Here is a 25,009-nt window from a genome sequence, read left to right on the forward strand (position 1 = left end):
GGCCAGTGTCCTGCCGAGTTTAGCTCCAACTTTCCTCAACACACCTGCGTGGAAGCTTCTAGTATGCCTAGTAAGACCTTGATTAGCTGGTTCAGGTGTTGTTTGATTAGGGTTGGAGCTAAACTCTGCAGGACACCGGCCCTCCAAGACCAAGTTTGGTGACCCCTGCTTTAAGAGGTTACTTACGATGATACTTAAGTTGAAAAAAAGAGAAGAAAATAGCACAAAGATTTTTATACTTAGGAATATTTTGTGAATCCAACCTCTTAAAAGCCTCACACTGTAAATATGCAAACTTGTGTAGAATCAGGGTATTCAATACTATTGGACATTTCAAATCACCATGAGAAGCAATTAGGAGGTTACGTACAATTGGCTAACTTCAAAATGTGGCCAGTTTCATTTCTACCAGCTTCCAAATGAGGTCTGTACCATAGGAATTCAAGTCAAGCCTCGAATCACTACCTAGCCATTGAAGAACCCATAGTTTTCAAGTTTTGAAGTTCTTATGTGGATGACTACACCAGATTCAGTCTCCATTGTTGTCGAAATAGACTAGTCGACCTTTAACTCAACATCCCCTGTGTGTTCGTTCCCATGCCTGTGAGCTCAGAGACATCAAATACATTATTAATAGATTCAATCTGAGTCCCTTTCACCTGAAAACTAAACCTGCCCTTTTTGTTCAAACAGCCATCTTAGGATTTGAGGATAGTATATTGCACATTTTTGACCATCTGTCTTGAGTTTTGCCAACTCTGAAGATTTTTTTAAATCACAAGGGACATTAAGTGGTGCATTTGGGCGGTGAAAGGACACATCGCCATACCATCCACGTGTAAAGTCGTTTCATTTATATTCAGTTCAGACATCTGGGAGTAAAAGAGAATCTGTTAAAGTCAAGCAAATCCTTACCAATATAAAATAAACACTTGTTTTCCTTGTTCTTCATCCATGTTTACTTATTTTTTTCTTCTACCATCACAACTCCTGCAGCATGTGTTGGGTCAAAATGAAGATTTGGACTTTGGACAAAACAAAAGACATAGAATTTACACACAAAGTATAGAGCCCTAAACAAGTGGGAACGACATACAGGTTGTGTATAAGTGATGCTGAATTTCACAGATGAATTTCAATTCATAGAGGTGGACCACATTGTCTTTGATAGTTATTTCTTGTCCTGTAGTTCTGTATCATGATCATAAGCATTTAAGTTAAGTTAAGTTGTTTGAACTCCACATTCACTTATTAAAACATACAAAGCTGTGTTATTTTGGACAACATTCTGTCCTTTTTAATGGAGCTCACAGACTGCAGTTGGTATATTCAGCAGTGCTGGTTTAATTGGGCCACACACATATACAGGGTTTGAGAGAGAGAAACTGAGAACGGCTTGACTTCTCTTTCAGGTTTGGAAAGAAGCACAGTTGGAAAGGGAAAAAAACAAATCCAAGGGCACTTAGTCCCTTTTGATCCTTACATGTGTCCTTTGGAATAGCTTCCCTTTGGGTTTGGTTAATTGGATTGCTTATTTGTCTATAGTTTATATTCTTCACCTGAACTGCTCTCAGACTTAGTTAAGTTTTATCCAGTGTGGTGTGACACAAGGTGAAGCTTACATTTATATATTATTCTTCTGGTTCATCCTCTTCTGGTTCATCCCTTTCTCTGATTTGGGTGGACAGCCAGTCCACGGGGAGGGATGAGAATGAGACATTTAGAAAAAGACGTTCAGAGGCGGTTGTGTAGTATCGTGGAGTCATGTAGCCCTCTCCTGGCTGTGCTAAATGTGGCCTGGTTTGGACAGATATGCGATGAGGGCCACCACCACGCCCACGTAGACCCCCGTCCCAATGGTGATGGAGAGAGCGGCTAGGAACAAGGCTCGTCTAGATGCGATGCTAGCCAATGGGAAGTCTCCCTTGGTCACGGCTTTGCTGGTCTGGAACAAAGAAAGGGAGCTGAGAGAAAGAAGCAAGATCAAAGGATACATTGACCTGTCTTCCATTCGAGGGTAAATTGCATTGAACTATATAGTGCTTCCTTGATGATGCTGAGGGCTGAATGGAATATCAGACATGTTCTTACGCACAGTGCCGAGACAAACGCGATACGTTTACAACATTTTAAAAATCCATTCGACCCACTTTGAAGGGCAGTGTCACAAAGAAAATATACCATTTCACTGCATATACACTGATTCAGATTTGCCTTTTGCCTTTTTGCGGTTTAGACTACATTTATCATTTATTTATCACCATTTTAACGTGTCTCAGAATATCACTGAAGAATAAAAAGACCTTTATATACCTTTAATCATGTAATAAATCTTTTCAAAATTACCATTAGAAAATGTTTCAAATGTAAAGTTTTTTATTTTAAAATGATCCATTAAAACATAGAAAACAATCACCCTAGCAACAAGACAAAGACTGCAATTATATTATGTTGTTGTTGTTATTATTTTATATTATTATTATTATCAATGTCCTAATTTGGGTTGTATTAAAAGAGAATGCATAAAAGCCATTCTTACCCAAATGAAAGAGCATTATATTTGACTATTATGATATTGAGCATTATTTAGAAATATTTGACTTCTAAATGCCATGATTGACCAATCAAAATAAACTATTTTAATTGCAAATTGAACAAATACCCTTTAAAAACAGTTTCAGTTTCAGTAAATATACACAGCAGTAGTACTGTTTATGTACTTCTTTAAAGATCTTTGATTTTTCCATTGGGAACACTTGATATTTTTGTTTTTCATTTGCTTTGTCCCTGCTTCTTTCCTTGTAAACTTTACTAAAAAAAACACCTTGAGGTTTCAGTCATGATCGGTGATGCAACAGAGACGTGAGGGAAAGCAGTAGCCGGCATTGCACAGGTGTTCTGTTCGTCAACTAACTTCTCGCATTGTTTCTTTCTTGTTATAAACATCGGTGTCAGAAGGGATAAGCCAAATATGATACAGAGATCAGAAGAAAATACAATTTTGCTCATGATGCAGCTGTTGCAATTCTCTCGATAAATAGGAACACAGTTGCTTGGTAGAGTAAAACACTCAGTCTTGTACTATTACCCCCTGAGCGTTTTAAAGAAATGACATGTGACTTGAAACGCCAATGAAATGGCCTTATCTAATGTTTGCAGTTTCCATTTAACCCCGTGCTTGAAGTACGCTGTGCTGAGAGCTATTAGGTTCAAAAAAGAAACATAACACTGCCTTAATTTCTTTAATAGCGAGGCCTATGGAGCCCCATGTAATAGATTATTTAATACATTTCCCCGTTCAAATGAATAATTAAGTTCTACTATGATGCTCATTTACCAAAAACATGGCTCAAGGGCTGCATGAATTTAACGGGGTGAATTTTTGTACAACGTGGAGATAACTAAACCGACTCTATTATGCACAACGTTGTATTATTTCCCCACAGCATGGTGTCCGCTACTTGTAAGCAAGCAAACATGCTTTGAACAGTCGCTCTGTGTGATTGTGTCATGACCCTTTGGAATCTAGTGTCTATTTTAGTATTCTCAAGAGAAAGTGGAAAGAGTTGCCAGTCACACATGGCTGTCGCTGTGGGAGGCATCTTGCTCTCTTTGTCACTGCATCTGACCCTGTAGTCCAGGGAAAACACTATTGATTTTCACTCCTACGCTTTGTGACAGTCAATAATGGGTTGTTTGGACACACCAGTGCTGGTACACCAGCTGAGATGCCATGTTAACATGTTTTTGCACATTTGTTTTTATCTTTTAATTTGAAGACACATCTACTTATGCAAACATTTCCAGTAAAGCTGGGAGATATATTACATATTTACAATGTGTTTGCAGGTGTGTGTCATTAGATTAGTTTCATGATCTTTCTTACTGTAACAAATTTTTATATTATTTATATTTTTATTTTAACTTGTTATACACTTTTAGTTTTTCAATATTGGTCGATATAGGATATTTCTTGATGCTGCTCCTTTATTTTTATAATTAGATTATTTTTGCTGTTAACTAATGCTTACTTAATTTAATAAGAATAATTGAATAATACTGTTACTTTTAAGCAGACCTCAAATAAATATGCATTTTAATACTGTATGTTACAATTCATTATTTAAACTGTCCATTTCAATTAATTGATTCATACATTTATGTTTGTTTTTACACTCAAACATATTCTTGGACATCTCTGCGTGGCATTTATATGTATTAAAATTTTCAATATCTATCTATATATCTATTTATCTATCTATCTTTAAAAATTTAAATGTTTAAATGTGAAAAACTGATTAATTTAACTAAATGTTGATTAAGTTCTAACAGAATGATGATCAGTGTCATGGCCTTTGTAGGACTAATATTGATTTATATCAACATCCTATACAATTCCTATACATAATAGTCCTCTACAATTCCAAGTGCTTGATTAGTTATAAAATGAAGACAAAGTCATTTTCTCAATCTGTAGGAGTGAGACAGAGGTTGATGCTGAGAGGAAGGAGGAGTTGGAGGAAAATGGTTGGCGACATCTCTCATAAACATTCAACCCTATGCCGCGGGGAAGGTGAGAAAATCTGTTCAGGATGTTCTCGGAGGAATATTCCCAGCCAGGAGACAGGGCAAAAACATTCACATTTTCACCAGATCTCATTTCCATCCTCCTCACACACACACACACACACACAAGTTGCATTCTGGGGAACCTTCACTGAACAACACCACCATCATCATAATTACTCTGGGAGAATTCACTTAGCTCCTGACAAAATAATTCACTCTGGCCGTGTCTGCCACGGACTAAACTATAGATAAGAATAAAAAGGCTCATTCTGAAGTAGAAAAATAGATGTCTTCTGCTCCGAATGTGAAAATGGAGCTGAAAACACGTGCATCAGAGGGCCCATGCTTGTCACACCCATGTGATCAGTACATTCATGTTTATACTATGTATATTAGAGAAGTGCATGATAATTCTGCAGTCACACAAGCAGAGCTGTTTGCTCGTATGATGGGTATTATAATGAGGCACCTGTTCTGTATTAGAGGAAGCTGAAAGAGATCACAAACTCTTTTCTCTCAATGAGACTGCAAGCTTGTTTGCAGGGCACATATGAAAAAGTGGTGAAGAATTCATCTGGTCTGTCTCTTGTGTTATAGCAGATTCTTAGCAGGCTTAATGGTTAGACTGTGGATTTGGTCGGGGGGCTCTGCACTTACCCCCTGAGAAAAGTAGAAAGCAGCAATGCCCAGAGGCCAGAAGCAACAGAGCATGGAGAAGATAGCGAGGCCCAGGTGATCACGAGGAGGGATGACGATGAAGTTGTCCTCGCTCTCACTGTCGCTGGAGTAATCTGTCTATAAAGAGAAATTAAGAAGATTCAGTAAGCTTACTTCAATTTGTTCACAAGTGTTGTATTTATAGTCTGGATTACAGGATTGTTTTGGGTTTAATAGAAGTTAAAAGTCAAAAACTATAAAAACAATATTGTAACGTCATTCGTAGTCACGGGAAGAAGGAGGCGGGAACCGGCGGACATTTAAACAAACTTTAATAAAATAAACAAACCCAAAATAGCGCGACAGCCCCTCGCGGACGACTGTCGCGCACAAACAAAAACCAAAACACAAAATAAACTCCAGGCCTGGTTCTCTCTCGTTCGACACGGTCGTCACTCCTCCCTTTTATCCTTCCGGAGCTCCTCCGTGAGACTCGAGACCGGTGAGTGGTGCAGGTGTCGCTCATTATCAATTACTCCACCGGCCTCGCTCCGTTCCCACGGCTCTCGGCCCCGCCCCCACTCGTCACAAATATTGTCTCTTAAAGTAATATGTTCAAAAATATGGAGTCTGTAAGGTTTCTTAATGTTTTTGAAAGAAAATGCTCACCAAGGCTGCATTTATTTGTAAAAATACAAAAATACACTAAAAACAGTAATACTGTGAAATATTATTACAGTTTTAAATAACCGTTTTCTATTTAATATATTTATTCCTGTGATGCAAAGCTGAATTTTCAGCATCATTACTCCAGTCTTCAGTGTCAATGATCCTTCAGAAATCATTCTAATATGCTGATTTGCTGCTTAAGAAACATGTATTTTTATTATAAATGTTGAAAGCAGTTGCATGTCTAAATTACTTTTTTTTTTCTGGAAACAATGATATTTTTTTCTTTGATGAATACGAATACAAAGAACAGCATTTATTTGAAGTAGAATTTTTGTAAAAATGTAAAAGTAATTTCTTTTGATCATTTTAATGCATCCTCACTGAATAAAAATATATATTTCTTTAAAAAAATATTACTGACCCTAAACCTTTGAGTGCTAGTGTACTTAAAATTATGAAGTTCGCTGGCCCAATTTTCATTAATTTTTTCCTTTCTTTTTTTTTTTATTGGAGTCAAATATCAAACTTATTTTCTGTGATAATCAATGTTGAGATACATGTGTTGTTCACAGAGCTTGCATTGGATCTCTGTAGCATTTTTCGTTATTTGTCAGTTCTCTCCTTTGATTCTAGTGATTCACTTGAGTAACTAAAAATATCGCAGCCTCGTGAAGAGTGTGCCGAGAGGAAAGCTGTTAGGAAAATATTTCTGTACTGATTCATAGCAATATGCTGCAATCATCAGTGGTGAAGGATAGCTCTGTCACAGGGGTTTTATCTGTGAAAATAATAGGCCTACGTCTGTATGAAATAACATAAGATGTTAGATTGGATTTCTCCATAAGGAGGGGGTGAAGTGGCTTGTGCACTTGGATATTGTCATGTTTTCTGCTATATGGTCTGGTACATCTTTTGGCAAAAGCCAAAATACTGTTTTGTGTTTGGGTTTCAGAAACTGAGGAAACTGACATTTCCTTGTTGTCATTCATGCTTAAGAAATCTGACAAATATCAGTCCATATAACAAGTCGTCAAACCTACACTTTTTATCATTGCTTATAGCCGAACACCTTGACGTTACATAAGAGCATTTGTTAGTCGGTCTACTGTGTGCTGTGGACAAGCAGTTTAGTTCTTGAAACTGAAACAATGCGGGGGAGCTCGTGAATGAACTGCCTGCTGATAGCATCGTTTACGTGCACAGTTTTAGCACCCGATTCACTTTGCAAAATAGTTACATTATCACGTAACTCTGCAAACGCACCCACAAAATCAGTGCTGAAAGCAATTTGCACAGTGCAACTCCTTTTGTTGTGGGTTGGTTTTGAGTGCTAGGTTTTGGAGGATGTGGCATACTGTACTTTTCTGAAACTGTAGATCTCTGCAGCAACAATCAAATGATAGTGACTATAGGGATGCACAGTATATTGGTACCATAACTATTGATTGTCAGGCAATATTATTTGTTGTTTTTTTATTGGTATTAAATTATTGATATTGTGTATAAATTGGCTATATAGTGCATACACTACAGTTCATAAGTTTATGGTAGGTAATATTTTCACTTTTTTTGTGTAAAATCTCTTATGCTCACCAAGGCTACCTTTTGTGATTAAAAACACAGTAAAATAGTTTACAATAACTATTTTAATATATTTTGAAATGTAATTTTTTCCTGTTATGTCAAAGCTGAATTTTCAGCAGCCATTACTGTCACAAGATCCTTCAGAAATCATTCTAATATGCTGATTTAGTGCTTAAGAAACATTTCTTCTTATTATTATTATTATCCTCAAAGTTGAAAATGCTTGTGACGCTTAATTTTGCAGAAACTGTGAAACACTTTTTTTCAAGGATTCTTTGATGAATCGAAAGTTCAGAATTTGAAATGGAAGTCATTAGGTGTGATTTAGGTGTGTTTGAATTGGGGTATTTAGTTTTAACTAGGCTATCTTACTATTCGTGACAAATTATAGAAAGTTATGCCAGGCAAACATGGTGTGAGTTCTGATAACCCGTGCACAAATTAGAAGTCTATACACTTGATAGCCGTACAGAAGCGTGTATGACCAGATGAATCAAATGACAGTTGTATGAATTTACACTTTTTTTTTAGCTTGTTCATCTGTATACGCTTAAATTCCAACTGATGGTGCCTGAAATTTTTTCAACATGTTAAAAATGACAGAACATGTACAAATGTCTTTCTTTCAGAATCCTGCATGGATTCAAATGCCTAATGCATTGAACTATCCAAAAAATGGAATAAAAACAGGTAAGTCAAAAACAATCTCATCATCTCTGCGTTCGGCTGAAAGGCATGAAATTTGTGCATTATGTTATTACTGATCTAAGCTGAATGTGAGTAATCTGCCAGCAGTGTAAAATGGTTAAGCTCCAGAGCCAGTGTCCCACAGCTTGGCCCCCGATAAGCCCACCTTCTTCCTCTCAGGTGCCTCTCCTGAAAGAGGGTGGGCGGGGGGATGACGGCAGATGCTGTCACTGCCTGCCAGTTTCCTGACAGGTAATGACAGATTAATGGATGGTTTTATCCTTTCAGGGTGGCAGGAGGCACAGGAAGGAAAGCGTGTAATTTATGTTACCAAAATGCCTCCCCCAGCATGAGCACGATGAGCCCTGTCCTTCTCCCCCTTTCTGTCTTTTCTGCTGTTTTGCGATCCATCGGTCAGCTAATAGAACTTCATCTCATTTTCAAGGTGATCGATGTCAACACTTTCAAACTTATTATGTGTGTGTCATGTGTGAGGGCTCTGGATGAGTGCGCTCCTTTTCCACAGAGGAAATTGAATCCATATACATTTGTAATTAGCTGCTTAATCAAATCTATCCAAATTCCAGTTACTCTGTCCAACACGTTTCCATCACAATGTAATAGGAGTAAAATTGTTTCATGTTAAACTGAAATTATCATCAGATGGCATGACCACAGACCTCCCATAGTCTGCTCACTGACCATCTGATGCATATTGCACACAAAAGTGGCAAGAGCTGACTGAAATCCACACTTTTGGTCTGATTGGCTGGGTGTTTGTTGAAGTCTAAACGCTAAAGGTGCAGGAAACCTACTGTATTATTTTATTATACTGGATTATTTTATTTTATATTTATACACTACCGTTCAAAAGTTTGTGGCTGTTAAAATTTTGTAAAAATGTTTTTGAAAGTCTCTTATGCTCACCAAGGGTACATTAATTTATTAAAACAACAACAACCAGTAAAACAATAATATTTTGAAATATTATTACATTTTAAAATAACTGTTTCTATTTTAATATATTTAAAATGTAATTTATTTCTGTGATGACAAAGCTGACTTTTCCTACAGCCCTTACTCCAGTTTTCACTTCAACACAGCATTTGTGAAATGTCTTTACTGTCACTTTTTTGATCAATTTAATGCATCCTTGCTGAAAGGTATTGATTTCTTTCTAAATAAAATCTTACTGCCCCCAAACATTTGAGCGGTAGAGTGTTTATTAAATTTATTTTTTATTAAATTGCTAGGGGGCACTGTGACTAGGAAAACCTCTAAATGTGTGATACCATTTACCATTATTTTTACTGTCTCATAGCTTCAGCAACATCTGTTCTTTCAAATTTGGCAATTTAGTTTCTTATCTCCATTTTTCTAAAGAGCTTGGACATGGATAATTGTTGTTTGCGGCTGTTATGTCGGAGTGCTGCCCAGTTATTTTTTTAATAAGGTAACGGGTTTATATAATGAGCACTTTTGATAAAGAACTGTAGTATTTGCCAAAGTTTGCAAGGCTAATAGCATCAGATTTTTGTTTGATATGCATGAACAAATATGCATGAACAAAACTTTATATTCTGTTTTGTTTTCTGAATTCAGGCAGACCCCTCCTGTCCAAGCGGATGGTTCTTGGCCAGAATAAGGTGCAATGAGGACCAGACTTTTTGCCCTTTCATAAAGCAAAACGCAAATAGTACAGTTTTATTCCGAACTGCACAAACACAAGGATTTATTAATTCTTCCTTTGCCGCAGTCTCCCTTCACATCTGTCTGACTTCGAGCAGTCTGTAGGGAGAGCTGCACAAATGGAAATTGATGTTGAGGATGGAAAGTGAATGAGGCGATCTGAACAGCAACCGGTAAACTGATGGAAAGGTGGGGGGTGGGGGGATGAGGTGGATCCTGGAATAAAAGAGCTGTCAGGTGAAAAGCTCTCCGAGGCAATTATATCCCAACAAAGGGGCAAGTAACTGCATCAGCGATGTCGTCGGGGGTCATTGTCCCGGCAGGTGGCTGAAAACAGCCACATTAATTTTTAAAGGGACTGTGTTCAGAGATTATAAGCAGTTGGCTCATGGCACAGAGTAGTTAAGTTGTGTCATGCCAGGTGCTGGCAGCATTTCAGGAGCAGGTCATGAGGATATAATACATCAGGGGGTTTGATTAATGACTAGCGCACACCAGACAAATAAAAAATACTGACTTAGTGAGTTGTTAATAAGCCCGGGCTGATTTATAGACCCCACCACACTTACATATGGCATGACCGTGTTCAAGGTCCATGATGGGATTCTCAATCACTGAGCAAATAATCAGGCTGACATGTGGGCTTGAAAAAGGTGAAAAGAATAATAATTATGTGCCACATATTTTTCCATTCCATATTTCCAAAGGCATTACTTTTCTGTCCCAGGATCCACTGATTGAACTGATGTTTGATGGACAATGCTTGTTCATATCATAGATCTTTAAAGAAATATTATTTTAAAAAGTTCAAGGCTGTAGTAGTAATTTATGGGTACTTGGGCTCGATTTGATACAGAAGCCTGGGATAAACTTGTGTAATAGATATTTGCAACCTCCTAACTGAGATGCATTAGTACAATTATACATTTTGCGATGTTTACTCTTGCTAACCTATCCATCAACTGGAATACACAGCAAGCTAATTTATCTTCAGTCTGTGTAAATAGCCTTTGATCACCTGGGAACTCCGCGTACCCTCTCGCCCACAATGTAGCAGTAATGAGATTAAGAATGGGTTAGTGTTGACAGAGTTCTGTGGGTCTTAATAATTTAAAGACTAATTGATTGCCTGGTGCCAGAGCTTTTCATTTAGACTACAGAGGAGCGTAAGAGAAACACCATTAGTTGTTCAATGTAACGGTTGCGCTCGGCTCTGATGCTGTGGAAACACGAGTACAACCAGATTTGAATGATTTTTCAAAAAAAATTTCACACAGATTTTCAAATTTTTTTAAAATGACGCCCAGTTAAGTCTGGAAATCACAAACTTATATTGGCATTATGATGTTTTCAAAATTCGTTTTGAAAATTTTGATTTTAGCTTGCTCCCTGAAGGCTGCTTTATTGCATGTCTTTTAGGAGCTTTATATAAAACCACATACGCAGCTGATGTTTTGACATGGCCCTGAAATTCATCTCGAGACTGGCATCCGGCACGGAAACTGCAGATGCATCAAAGCTTCAGCAGAATATGATTAGAGGTTGAAGAACTTGAAAATTCGTCTTTCTTTCTGTCATAAAGGACATATTTGTGAGGCCACATTTCAACTGTGAGAGTTTGTTTGCAAGGCGGAAAGAGAAATTAAGACAGATTGACAGTATACAACTGTACACAGAAAACCCAATGCAGCCTTTTCTGCTTTTTCACAGTCAATCATCATAGCAAAATATTTCTATGCCTAGTAAATTAAATTAAAACATCTCCACAACTGCGACAGAAATGTGCCCTATGGCTCTTGGTGGTAAACAGCTCTTGGAAGAGAAAAGATTCAGTTATGTTTTCTACAGGGGATCAAATTTGAGAGATAAACTATTTTTTGGATGTTTTGTCTGCTTTTTCCTATTATTTAACAAAGTTTGACCAATTGGACACATGCACATTCTCTGAAAACTTTGCCTAAATATAATGACTGCACTAACAACTGAAAGACAATTATTTATTTGACGGCGTCATGGCAGAGTAACACAGATGGTGTGCGATGGCAGATGTTATCAAATGGATGGCAAAAGAAACTAATGATATTATTGAGTGGAAAGTTCAGTGCTGCAGATTGCCAATCATCAAAAGCACTTCAGCTGTTAGATCATTAGACAATCAACTTTAGGGCATCTACAATTGATCATATTGAAAACATACACTTATTTGACTATATGCACGGTTACTTCCTGGTTTAAGATAAGCCAGCTCAGTCATTTCCGGTCAACTGTCAAAATCAACTGTGCTATAAGAGAAGCACCCTTTGCTCGGTTTCTCTACATAATCCATTCACAATTTGAAGAAAAGTTTTGTTTGTCTAATAGAACCAAACGTCCACGTATACAGTTTCAGGAATGACAAACGCGAGTGCAAAAAATGAAGTGAGTGAATCCGCTAAATTGTGCCACGAGTCATTGCTATGATTGACAGTGATGACTGTAGCAACGGACAGAGCAAAACATCTGACGAGCTGATGTCAAAAACAGAGCTGTGCATTAAGTGATTCAGACTAAATTCAGAGTAACAAAACTACAGCAGCCACAAGTCTGTTGGCCGAATATATTTAGCAGCTTCTACAGTTAAAGATAAAACTTAAAAAATTTAGTTTTTTAATTAAATCTAAAAATATTTCAAAATTTTTAATGCATTATTATTTAATTGTTATACCATTAATAATTAATTTATGTTGTAGTTAACTAATTAGGTATTGAAATTATTTACCCTTCTAGGATGTTGGTGTCTGTGCTTATTTATTTTTTTAAATGACATGAGACTTTGTGACTTCCTGCACTTGCTATGCTTTATAATTCAATACAGTAAAAGTACAAACATTTGTTATAATAGGCACTTCATAATAAATCCAAAAGCAAGACATGAAAAAAGGGAGATTAAATGGTAACTTGAAATGAGTGATCCTCTGCTGTCATCTACTGGTTATAATAGTAATTTTATGTCAATTTAATCTTAAAAGTTTTTGTTTTCCACCAGGAGACATTTTTGGAACATTTTTTCATGTCATCTTTCTGAATGAAAAGTGAATCTTTAAAGTGAATTTTACTGCACAGTAGTGTTAATTTCGTTAACGAAAACTATGACAAAAAATGATCGTTGACAAGCTTTTTTTCCATTACGAGACGAAGACCAGACGACAATAAGGTCAATAAACGATAACTAAGACTATATCAACATGCAATTTCATTGACGAAATAAGATGAGACTAAAATGTATTCAAAAAGATAAACTTTACCAAAAACCTCTTTTTATTTTCGTCAAAAAAAGGAGACAAAATGTTATTGCTGACTGCGCTACATGCCCCTACTATGCAAGCTTTCATGAGTGCGGTTGCCAGATATATCAAAGTTCAAATCCCCAAATCAGAGTTTCGCTGTTATAAGGATACATTTTTCTGCCCGGTGTTTTGCTTATTTTAAGCAATCTGGCAACCACGCGCTCGCTTCTCATTGCGGAAGCGCCACCGCCGATGATCTGAAAACACAGACAAACAAGCTGGAGTTTAGCATCTAAATAAAAGCGTCATTCAGCCGGTCTGTGTTCTGTCATGAGATCTCGACTATATTGTTTGCGATTGTGGTCGCTGAATAAATGCACTCAGCCGCTGTTGTTTTAATAGAGAAATAGGCTATTGCCATTTGGAATTACTTGCAATTTCACTGTTATAATATTTTTCGTTTGTTTTAGCAATTTTCATAATGTAGACAGAGAGATTGCATAAGTCTTTGGTATTTATTTATATAATAAAAAGCCTATAATAAATCAGTACACTAGATGAGGTCAAATACACCATGTATGATACACACCATACATTCTATTGATTTGTGCTTACTGGTGAAAGTGCAATATCTGAAATGCAAAAGTAAATTTCTCAAATGACAACAAAAATTACGATTATAATTTTGAGCAAAAATAATTTTGATCAGTTTAACCTTTATACAGCATGATGAAAATTTGACTAAAACCTGACTAAAATGCTCATACATTTCATTGACTTAAACTTGACTAAACAAAAACAGGACAAGGTTGATTAAATCTATCTAAAATGTACATTTGAGTAAGAATAAGACTAAATTAAAAATGGCTGCCAAAATTAATGCTGCTGTATGGTTAATTAATAATCTTATTGCTAAAATATCAAGTTTTCATTGACTAAAACTAGACTAAAATACTTTAGATTTTCTTTGACTAAAACTAGACTAAAATGTTGAGACTTTTAGTCGACTAAAACCTGACTAAATAGGATAAGGTTGACTAAATATGATAAAAACTAACAAGGACATTTAACATAGGACTAAGACTAAAATTGAAAATAGCTGACAAAATTAACACTACTGCACAGCTGTAGATTTGAGAAATAATAAAGGCTTTAAAATATTATAAGTGTTTTAAAAATGTGTTCATGACTATGAAGGTAAGTTATTGATTATCAAGAATACCATTATGATGTAGTTTACGAGATAGCATCGCTAGCTAAAGTTAACCTAAACCGTTACGATAGTGTTTCGTTGTCAGCATTTAAATGTACAATTATTTTGCTTTTCAGTTTCTGACACGTATGAGGCAGGAGTGTTTTCTGTGAGGGTCTCAAGGGTCTCTACCTATATATACCATAACTTCAAATGACGCTTCACCGGAAGTTTACGAGCTTGCTTATCATTATATGGAAGTTCTAAAGAACGCTCCGTGCATATGGTCAATTGGAATAAAAAGACCCAATGATGGAAAAAAATCCACAGATACCCAGACCTGTTAATGGTACAGATAATGGTAGAAATACTAGGTTACAAGGTATTTCCACACTAGGGATCGTACCATATAAGATATGGGCTGATAATCAAGTTTTTTTTTTTGTATTGGTCTATGTTGGATCAGTATTGGACATTTTAATTTTTAATGCCCATTTTTTCCCAATTTTACATTTAGATTTACTTTTACTGTCATCTAATGCTGACTTAAAGTTAAGAATACTGTTAAAAGGAATCTAGCAGATCTCAAAATGAATATCCAATATTATGTTGTTCTGTATGGTGAGTGACATTTCTCATCCCAGCTCTCCTTTAATGTTACTAGGGATGCACCAATATTACAATTCTGCCTGACACTGATAAGCTGATAATTATTTTTATGTTAAGGCCAATAATCTGTAAATGGATGATATTAAAGTTCTGTATTGTTTTGTCTAAATAAAAAAGAAAACTATAAAATCAGTCCTTACTGTTAAAACACCTTGTGTTTAAAACTACAGACAGTACAGATGTATATACTGCTCCTATATTTAAATACAAAAAGTGAATTTTGGCATCATAACATTATAATATACTGTGTGAAAAATGGATATCCATTTCATATCCATACTGTGCTGTAACATGGTGTAGTAGGCCTATGTACTGGGCAACGCTGGTAAAGTGTGAGGTGAGGTGAACTAAATTGGCTTTAAAAGCATCACATTGTGGTTTAAGAAGATAAAATCCTGATTTCATAACATCCTGTTCTAAACTAAAACATTAGGACCATTATTGGCTCTTTTCGACCAGAGGAGATCGTCCAAATGAGATCTGCTGTCAATCCCCCCCTCAAATGAGAAGCTCTGACAGATGTGTGTGTGTACTTTCCAAGAGTGAGGACAACTAAGGCACAGTTCGCACTTTTCTGTTACACACAAGATATATTTCACAACACTCAGTATAAAGAACAAGAATGGGAACAACAGAGGTGTCTCTAGAGGCAAACTCCCGAGTTCACTTTATCATTGCCACAGAGGAAGAACAGAGGGATCTTAAAGCTATAGAATACAAATGAAGAAACACAAGCCTCAATGTCACAGGGATGTTACTACTGCACTGTAGAATTATCTCTCAAAGAATGCTCATGAATTATGAGATGTAAAGACACTGTGTGAACCCAATTGATCATTAGCCATTCAGATGAATCGTTCTGATCTCACACTTGCTCACTGTAATGACTTTTTTTTGACATAACTCGGCCCCAGATGGAATCTGGAGTCTTGTTTATTCACATTCACATCTGTGCTAATTTTTGGGAAAATCATTTTGCAGAAAACATTGTGATAAAAATTATTGGTGTTGGTGCTGGATATTTAAATGCACATGCTCATTTCTTCTATTTTTACATTTATATTACCTTAAAAACATTAATAATTTAATTATGGGCAGAATTTTAATGTTGGGGCATCCCTAGTTACCTTTACATTGCCTACTATGCCACATGCTGTGATCAATGGAAAGCTGTGATGAGAAATGCCACTCATCGTGTTTTAATTTTATGGATGATAACTGAAATGACACTTGTAACATTTAAAAACAATTTTAGTTTTTAGCATTGTTTTTTTTGTTTGTTTGTTAGATTACTTTAATTGTTCAGTTTGGTTCTGTTCACATTATATGCTTAACTTTTAGGGGGATAAATTCATTTCTATGTTTTGTAATGTACTGTAGTGTAAACCACAGCACTTATCATGAAGATATACCACACCGTATGGGCAGAGGTCCCGATCCCCACATGCAGAGAATGTCTTTAATATCATCAGACAACCACAGCGAGCGCCGGAGCTGCTCAGCATGGAACTACATCCATTGTGGGACTCCGAAAGGCCCAGAATCCTGGACATGACCTGAATACATACTACTCTCGCTGAGCTTCAAGGGTGACGGTCCCCCATCCAGCACCATTACATCCCATCAGCAGCACTGAACATTGCCCAACCCCTCTCATTAGCTCTTGCCTATCTGCTGAGAAATTGATGTGGTAGTTGTCACACATGATCCAATAGAGCCAGCAGATGTTGCTAGAGCATAAAGTGATGTTTTACAGCAATTTCAAACCCCAAATAGAAAATTAAATCTTTGAAGAGCAGTCTTTTGAAATGTGAAGCCTTTCCAAATAGGGTCTTATATTGTAGAGTAGGCTATAACTAGAAGCTGGTGTTCCCTGGGAGAATTGAGCTGCGACGCTTTAAGGCCACCTGTCAAGGACCTGATGAATTAATCCAGCCGTACAAAACAACACAAGTATGGCTCCGCATCTTCAAAGAAACCTTACCTCATATTCCACGTATTCCTCTTCCTCCACCTCGTAAGACACCGTCTGGATTTTTACCTCGTTTTCATCCAGCAGTTTAGCCTGCGGGTCCTCCGTACTGGGGGTCTCCACCGCTACGTCCTTGTCTTTCTTCTCCATGAAGGTGGTCTCACAGCACTCGTTTTTGTAATCCTTGCCCTTGTCGCTCACGTCGTCCTTGTATAGGATGAAGTTAGGCTTGTAAAAGGCCTCCACCGCCAAGTGAAGCGAGGTGGCATCCAGTAGCTGGGCTCTAGCATTGCCGTTTCCTCCCGTGACCGCAACCCCACCTCCACCGCCACCTCCTCCACCTCCACCAGTCACAAAATAGTTTATAATGTTCTCCTGATACTTGGTGCTGTGGAAGTCTCCCCCATAGCCATAGTCGGCCATCACCATATGCTTGCTGTTCTTATCCAGAAGAGGGTTCTGAAGCTCACTTAGGCTCTCCATTGTAGAAGAGCAGAGTGCCGGGACTCGGTGTTTAACAGCCGGATGGAGAATGAAGAGAAGGAGCGATGACCTTGGCTGGACTGATGTGTCAGGTGCTAATGTGTTCAATAGGCCGTGAGCTGTAGGAGGAGTGAGAGGAGAGAGAAGTGAGGAAAAGACATGGACTATTGAGCACATGCAGAGGAAAGTTTAATAAGACCGAACTGCCAGGATAGACAGGTGCTGGGCAGTAGGAAGGCAGCCATGCAGTTAACACAATGATGTCTATGGCACAAAGAGTGGCTTAAGCTACAGTTGATCTATGAAGACGCTTATTAGGGACTGTGACATAAATAATGCAGATTTAGGGGCTTTGCAACATAGTGAGTGACTGTACATGTCATTCTAAGAGAGAGTGTTTTTCTCTCTGGTTTTCTGCTGTTTTATACACATTCAAAAACCATTATGTCCCATTCCTCTCCACTTAGCTGATAAAATGTGGTTATCAGGCAGATTTCAATTAACTTCATTCTGCTGCCCCATGACACTCACTGATAACCCTGCCGCATGAGCATGCCTGAGAGTTCATATGCCATGAAGGTAAAGTAGACATCTTTGTTACAAAGGCAAACCCAAACATGGCCAATGACCCATCTTAAATGCCTAACTGGCTATCCAGAATTGAATTGAACTGAGGAGGAAATATGTAGTTAGTCCTACATAGGCAGACCTTTGGCTAAATGGCATGTCTGGTACACATTGTAGATTTTATTTGTCATTTTATGTCAGTAATTTTATGTCATTTTCTTTTGTCTTTATGCCAATTTTATTTTATGATATTTTGTGTCTGACATTATTTATTTTACAATAATAGACTGGCATGAAAAAGTAATAATGGGACGTCAATCTTGTGAATGACTGTACAGAAAACAGTGGCAATAGTGCACAATTTGTGTAGATTTCTCTCTGTGTAAAAGTAATAAACAGATTATTTCACAGACATGTCTCAGAAAACAAGCATTGTCAATTTTCATAATCCTTTATATTTGACTCAATAAAATGTTATGTTTAATATAGTTAATAATATATATAACATCATGTAATTATTTATGGCAGTTATAAGAAATATAACAGTCCACTATGAGAGAATACTATACCAGACACTTACAGTGGGTACGGAAAGTATTCAGACCCCCTTAAATTTTTCACTCTTTGTTATATTGCAGCCATTTGCTAAAATCATTTAAGTTAATTTTTTTTCCTCATTAATGTACACACAGCACCCCATATTGACAGAAAAACACAGAATTGTTGACATTTTTGCAAATTTATTAAAAAAGAAAAACTGAAAAATGCTCAGTATTTAGTAGAAGCACCCATTTGATCTAATACAGCCATGAGTCTTTTTGGGAAAGACGCAACAAGTTTTTCACACTGAGATTTTAGCAGAAATATGTAGGCAGTTGGTGTGCATAGTCTATTATCAATCATTTACATTTAAGCATATGGCAGAAACTTTGATCCAAAATGACTTCCACTGCATTGAATGTATACAATTTACCATGCATTCCGAATCAAACCATAGTGCCATACTGTCTAAGCTACAGCAATGCACATTTTTTAATTTTTTTATTTATAAATTTTTTTACTTTACTGCAGGTTTTGTCATGACATGCAGCGTGTCAGCTGTGGTGCATTCTAGCTTCCTATGACTGTATTCATGTTGAGGCAGTGTTTCCACCATCTGCTCGCATGATTACGAAACGCATTTGTGCTCAAATGGACTGATGAATCAATAAATTTTTTAGCAATTACAATTAGTTAATCATCAATTAATCATAAACATTTTTACAAAAACTTTCTGCTTGCAGAAATCTAGTAAATGTCTGTGTATCTTTCAAAGATTTTGTCACTAATGTAGCGTCTGGACCAATCAAACACACAATATATATTTTGTTAGCTAGATTTAACAAATACTCTGTAACACCCCTCAGTTAACAAGCCATATGAGGACCTATGGACCCTTCCCCCCGAAATGCGTAACACCCCAGGAAGCCGAACAGGCCCCTGGTTCCATGGCAACCAACGCGGATATCACTGGGTTTATTGCCCAGAGGAATGTGAGCAGAGAGACTCTCACTGCATTTTCCATAGCAAGAGGCAAAATGCACAGTAGAAATGGACTTTTCTACTAATTAATTCATAGGAAAACCTTTCTTTGAATGAACACACATATACTTCAGGTCATCGTGTATGTTGTCTTTGAGATTTTATACTGTTTTATGCAGGCTTATGATCGAAACACTCACTCCTGTCAGCTTACATATATATAACTCTACCATGTTTAGTATCTATGAATTAGTATTCGGATGATCTAATTGAGAGTGTATATTATATGTTTATACCTATGCAACATATTAGTGTTCTAAGAATCTTTAGTTCTTAGAATTGACAGACAGTTGACCCTGAGAGGTCAGCTAAATATCTACAGCGGATCTAAATATTTATAATTAATTATAACTAGTTATGATTAATTATTCATATTTCCTCATGAGCTGATTCGTTACACTAATCATTGATTAGTTTTTCCACATTGCATCAATCTGGCATTGTAAACATGACTTGGTTTCCTGGTGGACTGATTAAACAAAACTTCTGTGCCCTTAGCGATGTAAAGTCAGCCAATCAGATAAGCTTTGCCAGATTGAGAAACTGCTTTCCAGTTTTGTGTGCAGTGTATATCAGACAGTCAGTGGGTGGGCCGTAGGTGTGCTGTCTGAGCCTCAGACTAATATATATCAGTATCTTTAATGTGTGACTGATGTGAAGTTAAATAGTCTCGCAGGTTTATGATGCTCTTGAACTGAGCACATCGGTTGTACTCAGATCTAAATCCTGTCATATCTCTCTTGTGATTTAGAAAACGGCACGTGGCTGCAGTGGTTGGCGTGCCCACTCTTACCTTCTCCTCATTAATCTGTGATTAAAATAGCAACACAATCAGATAGAAAGCAGATTATTTCTGAGCTTTTGATTTGATTGTGCCAATGCCTTCTGTGGACTGTCAAATGTTGGATCATGCGTCAAGGAATGCTGACTTCATGCTTCACAGTTTGTTTGAGCTCCCCCAATTCTCAATACACATTTCAACACAGTCAGCATCTACTGAGCACAGTCTCCCAGTGCAATAATACTACACCATCAGAGCTAACTAATGAAAAGAGGCTCTAGTCTCTAGAGATCAAATTATGAATTAGGGAATAGATTGATGATTAGTTATTCTAGGAGCTTTCCCAGTTTGAATGTCAACCCCTCTCTCTGTCCCTCCCTCTCCCTCTCTCTCTCTCTCTCTCTCTCGCTGCATCGATTTCCTGGACTGTTTCGACCTGCATCTTCAACAAAGTGGCTGCTGCAGATCCATTCCTGACATCCACTTGTTTCCTCTCCCATGCTAGTTATCATTTCTTGTCCTGCCTAAATAAAACAAGGTCTATTTGTGGTTAAAGATACTAGTGATAGAGAATTAACAGTGTGTGCATGAACTCTGTGGCTTTTTATGTAAGACTGAAGCAGTTAAGTTGTATAACGTCAAAAATAAATGAGATAGATAAAACGACAGCTACAGCTTTTATTTATTCTTAAATGTATATTTGTAAATATTATTAAATTTTTTAATTATCCAATATTATTGTAAAATGTCAATTATTTTTAAATGATAAAATTAGTTTAATTTGTTTTTATAATTTATGGTGCTTTCTTATTAAATTCAAATGCAATTCATTCTTTTTGTCATTAATCATTTGATAGCATTATTTCATGTTGTTCTTCGTAATTAAAATGAGGCCATGCTAAAATTGCCCAAACTCTGCATGTATGCCAGTATGAGCGGCATTAGCATGTCACAGCAGACCTAATTTCCATTTCTGCTACTCTGCTTATAGTCTGCACCACCCTGGCAATTGAAAACAGCAAAAAAAATCCCCCAGGTTCTAACTGCCATTGGGATCTTTGAAATGTGAAATTTCACATGGCCTTAAAGCATTTCTTGACAAAGGGAGACAGAGCTTGGCCTATGAAACATGTAAGCATATATTGTTGTTCATAGCTGAGAGGTTAGAAACTGAGTTTACAGCTACAGTTTTAGAAATTGTTGAACACGAGTCTTTCATTGACGGAAAATCATTGTGGAATTTTAATTTCAACATTTTTTTTTCATTCCTACGGAATACACTTCCACACTCTGCTGTGAATCTGAAACAGCATATTTCTTTCAATTGAAAGCAGCTGATAATGAGTGTCCAATTTTTTTAAATTGAATTTGACACTAAATTAAATGTAATACACTTTTCAGAGAACCAGAATTCCGGGTTTTATGGAACGGTATTTTAGAAGGCAGCTAGCATTTTAATTTTGTGCATCTTTACATAATTTCACATGACAATATTGTTGTATAGATGATGTTATAGTTATGTCTAGTTTCAGTTGAGCAAGCTAAAGTATGTAGGCAGCTATAATTTGTCAGAATTGCTCTGTTGAAACATTTGAACAGTAGAATTGGCTGTGATTCATTTAATCATTTAGACTGAAGCAATTCAGCTTAGGATAAAAAGTGTCTTCTAAATGACAAATAACTGTCTAGTACAGAATTGAGTCAGAGAGTCCTTCAAAGCATTTTAAAGACCCATTAAGATTCACAATAAACTTGTGCATTTCTCTTCTACTTTCTTTCTTAGCTTCATGAAAATGTTTTGTATGGAGCCTTATCACAGGAAGTTGAAAAGATTAAATATTAAAGTCCTTCCCGGAAACATTCAAATAGCAAACATCTTTTTAAAATGGTGATCATATTTAGCTATTTATCATGACTGTGGTGTGTGTGTGCAATTATACATTTGCATCTCTAGAAACACTTGTTAAGTGTGCAAATATCCTTTTTCAAGGTCAGGTGAGAAGGAGAGTCTGAATAGCATCCGTACAGGTAGAAATAAACAGTATGATAGAAAAAAATGCTGTTTACATTCCAAGAACAAGTAAAACTGAAATGACCGTGGTTAAATAACCCTATTAGAATCCAGTCAGCCCACACAGATTCACAGCAGTCAGTCAACATGTGACATCAGACCAATATGCAGAAACACAGTCCTTTTATCTCAGCTGTTCTGTTTTTATCTCTAATAGGGTTAAATGTGATTATAAAAGTCGCTAATGAGGAGGGTCACAACAGAGAAGGTTTCGTCAGTAATTATGAATATGCAAATGTTTTCATTTTCTTGCAAGACAAATAAAACTACCACTTATTGGGTGCAGTCACTCAGATTGACAGTGAATTAGAACAGACAAACAACCACTTCATAGTCCTTGTTGTGATATACTTGAATCAATCTGTCCATTGCAGAAAAGCTGTTTCAAATCTGCTTTAATTGAGTACATTTTCAATCCTTTATAGTTTGTAAATAGCATTTCTCCTCTATCTCAAGGCATCCAAAACAGCGAGAGGTGCAACATGCTTCATTCCTCATTGATTATAGCACCTTCCTCCTTGTGCTGGGGTGCAATCAAATCCCCATGCCGGTGTCTTAGTCAATTAAGCCTTATGAGTCTCGGCCCTTCTGAATTCTAATAGAGGCTGAAAACACTTTAGCAGTGTTAATGTGTCGGGTAAAATGGATAATGGAAACTTTTGTTACTCGTGTATGCACTTTAACCTCCCTGTGCACAATGCTGTTACAAGAGAGGGCCGGAAGAACAAAGGAATGTGGACTTGTAATACTAAGAGGCTATTTGTACTCTAGTATTCATTTAATTTGCATATTTATCTGTTGATGTTGTTTCACTCATGACCATACATCCTGGCTCGTGACTCATGCACCCAGTGGATGAAGGGTAAATCAGAGTAGGAAGATGAGAGAACAATTGCTTTTTCAGAGTACCTTTCCCCTTTGACAACAGTGAATAATTACAGGGCATCTATAGCAGTATACCATTACCATTTAACTAGCAGAGAATGAGAGCTGAATGATCCATAATCCTAAAATTCACAAAGATGAAAATTAATGCATGAATGTATACACACGCTGGTTTGTATGTATGTGAATATATGTGTATATGCTTTGCTTGCATAATACATCTGGATGTTCCTTGAGAACTGTACAGTGTAGTGTACTACACAGAGCAGGTGCTGTACATTTGAACTGGCAGAAGTATCGTACATAAAACGATAAAACGATTTTGTCATATCAGTTATGCGTGTCATGCAGTGAAAAGTAAATAGAGGAATAAAAAGGTTAATTCTGGCATCCGAGCACGGGGTTTCGAGTCCTTTCGTCAACATAAAATATAACAATGTGTACAATAACGATAATTAGCCAACATAAAATAAGTAAAAGCGTATGATCTATCTGTAAACAACTGTCCAATGTTCAACTTGTCACTCAAGAGCGCATACATAAGCATAAAAATGTACTTTATAGGTATTCAAACTGTAATACACTCTCGCCGAAGGCTTGCTTATATTTTAGACATTTGTAGGCTACAGTATAACTCATAGCAGTAATTCATCTAGGTATTTACGATACAGTGACAATATCTGTTCATTCCAGGAGACAGTTTCAATGCGAGCGACCGACCAATTTCAGCCTCATATTTGGAAATGTCCATGTCTTACCTTGCGACTCAGCAATCCAGGTGCCGGCTCATTCGATTTGATTCAATGGCAATTTGACAGTCGACTGGCTTTCCAAAGAAATGTCAAACGGTTTGAATCCGAGTCTCGCATTGCAGAAGCCCGTGAATCGCCGGTAAACAACAACACCTCTGATTTCTTAGGATGGACACGAGCACTGAAACAAAGAACAACCTGCTAAACGTTAGTGGTCGAAGCAGTTCTCGAGCAACAGATATCCACCTTTACTAAATAGGGGCAATACCTGATAAAAAGCAGGTAAAATTACTGACAGTAACACAGTAAAGCTTTAAAAGCCCGGTACTGTACACCGCACCTCATAGTAGTATGAGTCCGCGCGCATCTTTCAGTTGAGCTGTTAAGGACCGCGCGAACTTTCTTGCCAGAAGCTTTAAAAACACAAAAATCTTTCTCGGTCTCCTTGATTTTATTATATGAATTCATCAAATCAGCTTTGTCGGATTATTGCTGTGCGAAGCTGTAAATTCCCGTTCCATAAAAGTCAATATGTTTCGTTCTGAGAGAACAAGGTGAAAATGCTGTCAGTGACGGAGTGAACAGACTTTCCGTCGTGCGTGCCTCCAAACAGGACGCGAAATATGCACCATGAGTCCAGTGGATGTTTTTCCGTTGTCTCTCTAGCCGATATAAAACACAATACGACAGGTTTGCGTGGGACGAAGATCTTAGAGCTATAAAGCGTATCGATTTCACATCTTGTGAGGGAAGCTCAGCTGGGGACGTTGACGATAAATATTACAGCAAAGTAGCCTATTTATTTAGTTTTTCCAGTATCTGGAGTGTCCATGGAAAAGGAGTGTAGATGGACATATTGTATAAAGGAACAACCCTTCAAGAGGAAGGGATGATTGGGTCATTCTATAAAAAGGGAGCCTTTTGTGTCCCTT

The 25,009-nt window shown here is 37.1% G+C and overlaps 1 protein-coding gene across 1 annotated transcript; it reads right to left on the minus strand.

Annotated features, from left to right (window-relative positions):
• Positions 1 to 331: 331 nt before the first annotated feature.
• On the minus strand, positions 332 to 24,761 carry LOC107711667 (synapse differentiation-inducing gene protein 1-like). Its single transcript, XM_016516688.1, has 5 exons — positions 24,418 to 24,761; positions 24,084 to 24,275; positions 16,970 to 17,559; positions 5,227 to 5,364; positions 332 to 1,945 (listed from the first exon to the last, which is right to left on the minus strand). Exons 3-5 carry the CDS (start codon positions 17,438 to 17,440, stop codon positions 1,787 to 1,789), a joined length of 768 nt encoding a protein of 255 aa, XP_016372174.1. The 5' UTR covers positions 17,441 to 17,559; positions 24,084 to 24,275; positions 24,418 to 24,761; the 3' UTR covers positions 332 to 1,786.
• Positions 24,762 to 25,009: the final 248 nt, after the last annotated feature.

This window comes from Sinocyclocheilus rhinocerous, unplaced genomic scaffold (genome assembly GCF_001515625.1).
Source record: "Sinocyclocheilus rhinocerous isolate Xijiao unplaced genomic scaffold, SAMN03320098_v1.1 scaffold1169, whole genome shotgun sequence".
Lineage (NCBI taxonomy): Eukaryota > Metazoa > Chordata > Actinopteri > Cypriniformes > Cyprinidae > Sinocyclocheilus > Sinocyclocheilus rhinocerous.

Coding starts and splice junctions, on each gene's coding strand:
- LOC107711667 (XM_016516688.1), bottom strand. CDS start 17,440: ATGGAGAGCCTAAGTGAGCTTCAGAACCCTCTTCTGGATAAGAACAGC. Junction 5,365..16,969: donor AGGAATACGTGGAATATGAG/GTAAGGTTTCTT, acceptor TTCTCTTTATAG/ACAGATTACTCCAGCGACAG. Junction 1,946..5,226: donor CTTTCTACTTTTCTCAGGGG/GTAAGTGCAGAG, acceptor TCTTTGTTCCAG/ACCAGCAAAGCCGTGACCAA.